At 55.2% G+C, this 9,072-nt stretch overlaps 1 protein-coding gene across 4 annotated transcripts in view; it reads left to right on the plus strand.

The window, feature by feature from the left end:
* Positions 1–1,502: 1,502 nt before the first annotated feature.
* ACTN1 (actinin alpha 1) overlaps positions 1,503–9,072 on the plus strand; it is a 111,499-nt gene continuing 103,929 nt past the window's right edge. For all 4 annotated transcript variants that reach the window (XM_003797369.3, XM_003797367.3, XM_003797368.3 and 1 more), the window contains exon 1: positions 1,503–1,913. In XM_003797369.3, coding sequence (XP_003797417.1) covers positions 1,809–1,913 — 105 coding nt within the window. In that variant the 5' untranslated portion in view covers positions 1,503–1,808. The remainder of the gene's footprint in view (positions 1,914–9,072) is intronic.

The raw sequence follows: 9,072 nt of genomic DNA on the forward strand, positions 1-9,072 counted from the left end.
ATTCAGGGCCCTTCCTGTCAGTGAACTTCTGTCTCTAACTCCTTCACTTGAACTTTGGATGACATATTTGCATTTTTGCAGCCCACACAGCCATTTATCCTACAAATACAGATGTCCCTCAGAATTCGCGGGGGTGGGGTGGGGCAGGGAGTGGTTTCAGGATCACCACGGACAGCAGAATCTGTGGCTGCTCAAGTCCCTCCAATGTGCCCGCCGGGCTCTCCCTCTTGGGAACCTACAAGTGTGGTGGGTCCACCGTATAAATTAAGCAATTACTATGAGCTAGGTGCTGGGGTGTATGACTGGAGGTTCTGTTGTCTCCAACAGAGTGCATAACCTCTGGGGAGTTTACTGGCGGTGTTCATCAGACCTGGAATCCCACAGAGCAGCCCAGGAGGACGTGGGGCCGGCCCCATCCTGGGTCCTATGCTAGATCTGCGGGTTTAGACCCTTCTCTTACTAAGCCCCAGGAAAGAAGTCTAGGTAGGTACCAAGCAGAAGTTAGAGGTGTTTAGTCAATGTGGCCCTCCTTCTTCCTCCAGGAATAATAAAGCTTTGTGTGGCATAAGGATGAAGGGTTGGCCTGTGGAGTTTCTGAACGGCTGCTAAATCTCTTTTTGAGCTCAGTCCTTTGAGTCTCAGTTTCCCCCATCTGTCAGGAGTGTGTATGTGGACTAGATAGACCATCCAGGCCCTCCCTCCCAGTTTTCAGGATGATGTCGGGGTGTGTATCAAGGCGAGGGAGGACACTGGTCAGCAAGGTAATTCTGGCCGCGCCAGCTAGCCGCGCGTGCCCGCGGGACCAGCAGGGAATCGAGAGAAGCTGGGCGACGCAGCCGCCACCTGGGAAGTTTCGCGGAGACGGGGTCCCCAAAGTCGGAGGACGACACAGAAAGGACCCTGCCGCAAGGCGGGAACGCTCGTCGGCCTTTTAGAGCGTTTGCTAGCAAGAAACCTAGCGGCCGCAGGGCAGGGATCCTTCGGGTCGCGCCCTGCTGGGTGGGGCGGGGCGGCAGTCAGGAAATTCCCAGGAAATTCCTTTCCATCGCAGCTCCTCCCCGCCCCCGTGCCCAGGGTGCAGACCTGCTTAGACCTAGGTTCACTGGGAAAGAGAAAATGAAAAGGTCTTCAGGTTTTCTCGTGTCCCTTCCCCAGCCATCTCCCACCCCGGGGTTTGGAGCGCGCGTGAGAGCGCAGTAACGGTGGAGGGGAACCGGTCCGATTCTCTGCGGCTCCTGGGCGTCCCGAACACGCTGCCGCCGGGTCCCCAAGCTCGAGGAAGCGTCCCCGGCTTCAGTCCCGTAGAGCTTAAGCTGGTGTCACATGAGCGGCGGGGGAATGAGAACCGGGGGAGTGGGCGGGGGTGTGCCCGCTGGGCGGGAGCCGCCCAGTCCACCTATATGCGCCGCAGCCCGGCTGACGGATGCCAGGAATTCCCAATGAGAGGCAAAAGGGGGAAGTTTGGGCAACTCGGTCTGGCCAATGGAGAGCCTCGGGAGGGCTCTTCCCCTCCCCCCGCCCCCGCCCGCCTCGGCTCCCGCAGCGCTAGTGTGTCCGCCTCGTTCAGTGTGCGTGGAGATTAGGTCCGAGCGCCGGCGCGGAGGCAGGCAGTCAGCTGTCGGCGCCAGCAGCACCCTTCGCGAGCAGCGCCGCGGCGGAAACGGGCGCAGGGGAGCTAGCCCGGCCCCTCCAGCCCAGCCCAGCCCGGCCCAACTCCCTCCCCACGCCAGGGCAGCCGCCGCCACCGCCACCGCCACCGAGAGAGAAGGTGGAGGAAGAAATCCTGCTCCTAGCACGCGCGCACCATCATGGACCATTATGATTCCCAGCAAACCAACGACTACATGCAGCCCGAAGAGGACTGGGACCGGGACCTGCTCCTGGACCCCGCCTGGGAGAAGCAGCAGAGAAAGGTTAGTAGTCGTCCCCGCCCACCACCGACCCTAGCCCCGACCCGCTCCTCCCGCCACGCTCCGGGCTCCGGGCTCTGAACCGGTTCCGGGCGCGCACAGGAGGGGGCGGGGGCCGCGCGGCCGCTGTGAGGTGGGGTGTTGGGTTACAGGCGCGGGGCGGAAGGGGGAGCGCCCCAGCCCCAGAGCCCGCGAACGTCCAGCTGGAGCGCGGGGAGGTGGCGCTGCCGGCGGGCGGGTCGCCTTGGGGCCCGCGACCCAGACCATGCCACTGCTGCCGCAACCGTCCCCGCGTGGGCTGAGCGCGAGGGCGGTGCTCCGCAGGCTGGGGCTGAGCCTGAGACCCCGGCTCGGTGGCTGCCTGCTCCGGATCGATTTTCCCTTTCTTCCCCGCCCCCGGCCGCCTCTCCATATGGCGTGCGGTGGCAGCGCGCTTCCTGGCCGGCTCTGGGCTCAGTACCTGAGGGGCAAAGGGTCGACTGCCGGCGCCTTCAGCCCCAGCCCACACATCGGCGGCCGCCTCCAGATCTGCCTGGAGGTGGACCAGCTGGAGTGTGGTTGGGGCTGGGAAAGCTGGGGGGCGTACGCGGGCTTCTAGGGGGCCTGTGGGGGCGGGGTCAGGACCGCAAACCGTTTTATTGCTTAACTCAGTACGTTGGTAGCTGCAAGCCCCAAATAAGCTTGTGTCTACGTTCAGCTCCTCCGATCCCGGCTCCTTTCCTAGGGAAAGGCGAATTTGGGCAGCTTGATTCGAGTTGAGGGGTTCCAGAACGAGGGACTGTCTCTGGCAATATTTGGGGACCCCTGCTTAGCTGCGGAGCTGCATCCCAGGCACCATGTGCGGGATGCGCGCTCCGATACCGAGCTGGGCTTGGAGTTGGCGGTGGGACCCGGGCATAGCGGCCAGTGGCAGGAAGAGGTCAGAAACCACTCTTGGTGGGGGCGAGAGGGCGCCCCAACCCTGCGGCTGCTTCCTGCCTGCTCGGTGAGCCTGTGCCCCAGGCGGCCACGTACCCTGAGCACCCCCTCCCTCCTCTCCTCCCCACTGCCCGCTCCCATCCGGTCCCTCCCCATTTCAGCCACCCTCCCTGCCCCCCGCGCTGATCTGGGAATGAGGGGGAACTAGATGGCGCGTCCCTCTGGATAGTGCGGTTAGGGCTGGGCTTGAGGGAGAACGCTCATGTCCAAAAATGGTAACATTCATTCCCTTTTTTAAACTTAAAAGGGGGGGAGTTTAGAGAGCCTACTGAAGTTTTTTTTTTCAGCCAGAGGCATCCTGTATTAGCTCACTCAGGAATCTTAAGCCCTGAAACGTTGCCCTTTTACTCACTTCATCAGACAAGCAGAGGTAATTTAAAACACACAATGGACTTCCTCAAAATGGGGCGACCTGGGGCCCCAGTGCCCAAAGCTGGACACAAGCCTCTACAGCGACATCACACCTATGCAAAGACACTGGAAGGTCTCCTGGTTTTGAACTGGCTTCTTGTCATGTGGCAGTGGCTTAGACACACCGGCCACCTCTTCCTCTTGGCCCCCTGGAGAGAGCTGGGAGCTGGTGGGGGCTGCCTACAGCCTCCCATGTGCTTGGTTTATTTCCTGGGAGATCTTAGAGCTGAAAATTGAGTGAGTAATTTGGAGATTCCTAGGTAGGGACAAGGCAGGGAGCTCTTAAAATGTCATGGTGCACCCTTTTTTGAGCATAGATTTTAAATTCTATTCTTAAAAAAAGAAGAATGAAAATTTAAATTCTGTTCTCAAACAGACCAGAAGAATTGGAACAGGCTGGTACATGTCTTGGGGTCTTCCGTGAGAGTTAGAAGAGAAGTAGAAATCACTGCTTAGGGAATACCTACTTTGTGCTTGGGAGGTGCAGGGGTGACCGAGCTACCCCAGAATCAGAGACCAAGCTCCTGGACCGACCCTGAGCGTGGGCCTGCACATGGCACTCAGTGTTCCTGAGTGAATGAAGGAATGAGTGTATTAAACGGAGCTGGGGAGAAAAATGCAGACTCCTGAACTCTGACCTGGGTGGTTGTGCGTGTGCACCAGCTCTCTGGGCAGCCAGGGAGGAATGGGTCTTCTGGGAAATTTAGTAATTTAGGGGGCAAACCCAACAGTGCCAAGAGCTGGCATTTGCTGACACGTGCCAGGCACTGTTATAATCACACCATGTAGATTGTCTGAGACCTCACTCTGAGGGATCTGTGAGCCACACACACCTGAGGATGAGGAAACAAGGGCCAGAGAGGAAGTAACCAGCCAGAGTGCTGTGTGCTGGAACACTGCCATGTTCTAGACAGGCAGCTTCCCTTACTGGTCCCTCCGTGGGGAAGGAGGCAGGAAAGCTGGGCCTGACATTCAGAGCCAGAGGATCTCTGGATCCCGGAGAGCTAACACTTGCTTTGGTGGGGTTGATGGAGGAGGCCACGACAGAAGGAGCTCTGGGCCTGACTGGGAATATCAGGTCTAAGTTCCTATTAAGTGTCATTAATTCTGTAGCTTATCTTTTGTGGGCCTCCGTCTGTAAACCTACTGCCCTGCCTAATTCTCAGGACCTGAGGAGGTGGCATTACATGAGGGAATAAGACTTAGACTATCTTTGTTGCTTTAGACACTTTGTACTGACTGTGGGAGTTGAGTGGGACCAGAGCTGACAAGGGGAGGCAGGGCAGTGACTGAGGAGGGAGACACAGTGCACACTATGATACAGAAGTCACTGGCAGGGATTAGAAGAGCCTCTTTTTAGCCCTGGTGCAACCTGGCTATTTGTGAGACTTAGGGTAAGATGGTGTGTTTCATAGATCCTGTCTGTACCTTCACTGGATCATTTAACAAATACTTTGTGAGCACCTCTTTTGTGCCAGGCATGGTTCTAGTAGTTGGGAGGACGGCACTGAATGAGACAGACCAGGTCTCTGCTCCTGTGGGGCTTCCATTATGTTTCCGTGTCTGAAATGGAACATTTCTGCCTTGCTGAGCCCTTGGGGCTCTTAAGGGGATCAGATGAAAGGACATGTTAGGAAATGCTTCCTTGGTGAAGGCATGGCCTGATGCGGTGCAGGCAGAAGTCAGGAGGCATGACTCAAGAAGCTGCATCAGGTTGGCTGGGACTTGTTCCTGCTTCAAAGAATGCTTCTGTGTGGGGTTTATCGGCTGGTCTCTGGGCCTCCAGACACAAATGTAGTTATCTTGTGGATTAGAGGAATTTCCCATACTTTTCCAGATTTTGTCATCTTCCTGACCTTTGAGGCTGAGCTCTGAAGCTACTTTTTTTAGGGGCAGCTGTTCTTTTCAGGATGCCCCCAGCCCCCAGCTTATGCCTTCAGGTGGCTCTCACCCACCCCTAGTGTGTACATGTTTGCTGTTGGTCCAGTGGGCTGGAAAGGCTTTGACTTGGCGTAGGATCCTAGCTTTACCCTTTCAGGCTTGTGACCTTGGGCAAGTCTCCCAGAGCCTCCAATTTCTTATTTATAACAAGGAGCTAATATATATCTTGCTGGGTTGATGTGAGAAAACTGGTGAAATGGCAGCTTCTGTTACATTTTATTCTCTCTGTCCCCTCTGAAGTCCTGGACATTCTGGTTTAAAGTGTATTCTCACAGGTGCTGACCCTGGGGCTTTTCACATGTAGGTGATTAATCAATATTGGTTGAGGGAATGGATGTTGAAACAGGGAGGCAGCCTTGGCAGGTGAAGGGAGATGGTTGTGAATGTGGCCCAGATCCCAGTTCTGTACCCAGGTCAGGCCAGGTCCTGGGAAGAGGCGTTACCTTTTTTACACTTGTTTCTGGACAGTGCAACCTTTGTAGTTAACCAAGACCACCAGTAGTAGTGGAGGACTGCAAAGTGGGGAGGGTCTGCCAAAGGGGAACTTACCTGGGGAGGAACAGGACCCCCAAAACCAAGGTGCTGCCTATTGGAAATAAAACCAGAAAGAGGAGGGAGTGGCTGTCATCTCCATCCTGAATCCCCTCTCTGTTTGATATTGTCCCTGTTGGTGCAGGCAGGGACCCAGCTTGTCCTGTTCTCTGCCAAATGCCTAGTGCCTAGCCCAGGGCCAGGCCTGTTGTAGGTGGCTGTTCAGAAATAGCTCTGGAAAGTTGGATAAATGGCATCATGTGTGGCTCTAAACTCCAGGTTGGGGTGTGGAGATTGCAATGAAATGCTTTTTTTTTTTTTTTTGCTGGGGCTGGGTTTGAACCCACCACCTCTGGCATATGGGGCCAGCGCCTTAATCCTTTGAGCCACAGGTGCTGCCTGTGATGAAATGCTTTTAACTCAGATAACCACTTCATTCTGGGGCTGTCCCTGGGCTCCAGACTCTGCAGGTGAGCACATGGTGAGTCTAAATCTTGCCCCCTCCACTTACTAGCTGTTGAGATCTCAGTGAGTCACTTACCTGCACCAGGCTTGTAGCAGTGGGGACATGGAAAAAATAATAGTTCCTACCTGATATGTTAATAGTTGTATGGAGATTTCATGTCTATAGGGGATTTGGCATAGCACCTTGCATAGAGTGCTCAATAAATGTTAACTGTCTGGGGGAACCAGAATTTTTATGCTCTCTCCTCAGTAGGCTTTTTTTTTTTTTTTTTTAAGAGACAAGAGTTTCACTTTATTGCCCTCAGTAGAGTGCCTTGGTGTCACAGCTCATAGCAACCTCCAACTCCTGGGCTTAGGCAATTCTCTGGCCTCAGCCTCCTGAGTAACTGGGACTACAGGTGCTTGCCACAACGCCCAGCTATTTTTTTGTTGTTGCAGTTCCGCCGGGGCCGGGTTCGAACCCGGTATATGGGGCTGGCACCCTACCCAGGTGCCATCCCCAGTAGGCTTTTTGACAAGACAGTACTTAAAGCCATCTTTAGAGGAAGTGCAATTGACTATGGGTGTAAGGGAATTGTGTTGTCCTTGACCTCTGACCCCGAGTTCAGCTCTGGCTCATTCTAAGTCACTTAAAAGTCTCTCTGATGTAGACTTCTTTGCCTAACTTTCCCCTACTTCCTGGGTATCAAGGATGCAAGAATGGATGTTAAAGTACTTAAAAACACTGTCAGCTTGTACGGGAAAATGGCCACCCATTATGAATTCTCTGTAAGAGTGGTTTAACTGCACAGTCTTTCGGTGAGGCCGTCTCCGGGCCAGCCCCCCTCCCCAGGAGCTGACCCAGTCCTGCTTTCCCCAGGGCCTGATGCAACTCCTTCCTTTCCAGACCCTTCTCTGTGTGGGTGAACTGAGAACAGGTGCCCACTGATCGGCAGTGATTGACAAAGCCTGAAGAGAGATGGAGCAGGGAGGGGGGACCCCACAGAGGTGAGCTGGCCCTGACCAGGCAGGTGGGGGCTGTGCTGAAGCAGGTAAGTGTGAGGCCTAGAGAGCACTCAGAACCAGATAGTCCAGTTTTGAGAAGTGTTGGGACCTCGAAGGGACTGCTGGTTGCTGGACACTGGCCATGGGGTTGTAGGAGTGAGAGGCTAGCAGGCTCCCTAGGGTGTGTAGTCATCTGCCTTCTCAAGGGGAAAAGGCAGAACCTGCATTCGCAAGTCCACCTTCTTGGGGAGGTGCTGCAAGGTCAAGTTGGATTTGGGCCTCTCCTTTTCATCTTCTTAAGGAAGGCCTGGGGCAGGTTGCCTGGCCAGTGGCCACAAACCATAAACCTGGCTTGAGGACTTGTCACACAAGACCTGGTGCCTCCTGGGAATCTGGAGCCAGGGTGGGGCAGCCCAAACCTGGATGTGACCCGATCTACCGTGTGTCTCTTGGAAAGAGCCCCCGCCCTCCTAGGGTAGGAATGTGGACAACTCCTCCTTGTGGAGTCTGTCAGTGGAGGTTAATTAAACTCTTGCCAGGTATCTGATGCTCTACTTGCTGTGTGGAGTTGTGGAAATCATGGGTTTGGTAGGGAGAGCACCAGAAAAATACAGAGTCATACCAGGCTATGCCAGTAGTGGTCAGAGGGATGGCCAAAGCAGATGCCAGGGCACCAAAGGTAGGAGCCAGCACTTGGTCCTGCAGTGGTGGAGAAGGCAGAGATCTGGTGGGATTTGAGCTGCATCTCAGAGGAATGCAGGATTTGAAGAACCTTCCGGGTAGCCTCACCTTCCTCTGTTAGGCTGTGTGTGTATGGGAGAGAGAGTAAGAGTGAGACACACAGAGTGTAGGACAGAGGAGAGGAGGGGAGAAGCCTGGCAGGGCAGAGCAGAGCAACAGTGAGTCATCCCTGCTAGGGGACACCCCCTCCCATTCTTCTCTCCCTTGTTCTTTTCCATTGGTTTGGCCCTCCCAGAGCTCACTTCTCACCTTTCTGAGATGGGCCAGGCCAGCCTGTCTGCACAGGTCACAGGTTGGGCTCTTGAGACGCATGCCCCCGTGCAGGTATTGTTGGACTCATCCCAGCCAGTTAGCCCCATCTGAGCTGTCCCCAGTGTGTAATTACCCACGTATCTGGGAGCTGCCATGGAGCTGAGGGGCTCCTTCCCACTAACCCTGCTTGTGTCCCCTCCTGAGTGGCTGCTGGGCCCACATGTCTGCATGAGGGGCCCTATGGGCTGAGCTGAGTTACCAAGGATGCTGCCAGGCTCTTGGAGTCACCAACAGAGATGGCCTGGAGAATTCTAGTCTGTAGCTCCCCAGGTAGTCATGGCAGAGAGGCTGCAGGCAGAGAAAACTCCTGAGCCTGGTTCCTTAGTTTTGGGAAGATGGGCGGGCTTCAACTAGACTCATGATTCAGCCTTGGCTCTGTCTCCATCTGCCAAGGTACCAGTGTCCTGCTATGTACTGTTTGCCCAAACCCATCTCTGACTGATAGGGAGGGAGCCTTGGCAGTGGCGGGGTAGGTCGGAGACCCTGTAGACCAGGACTCAGGTCTGGTCTTTTTCTGTTTTCCTCTACATAGACAATCAAGGGTTTCCACCTATTCCCAGGCCAGCATCAAGCCCAGCAGGTGGGGGCAAAATATGGAGGTGTTGGGCAGGCCCTCTTCCCTGTGTCCCCAGCTTTCCTTCCTGCCCTGCCACGTCTGGGGACCATCTAGCGGGATCTTGATATGTGGGCACTTAACATCTGGTCTAGTGATGGGAGGCCCCAAAGCTGCATGAGACAGCATTCCTGACCCTAACTTACCCTCTCTATGTGCTCCATTCAGCCATAAAAGTTAAAAAAA

The sequence above is a fragment of the Otolemur garnettii genome, unplaced genomic scaffold (assembly GCF_000181295.1).
Source record: "Otolemur garnettii isolate 467f Iridium unplaced genomic scaffold, OtoGar3 scaffold00115, whole genome shotgun sequence".
Classification (NCBI taxonomy): domain Eukaryota; kingdom Metazoa; phylum Chordata; class Mammalia; order Primates; family Galagidae; genus Otolemur; species Otolemur garnettii.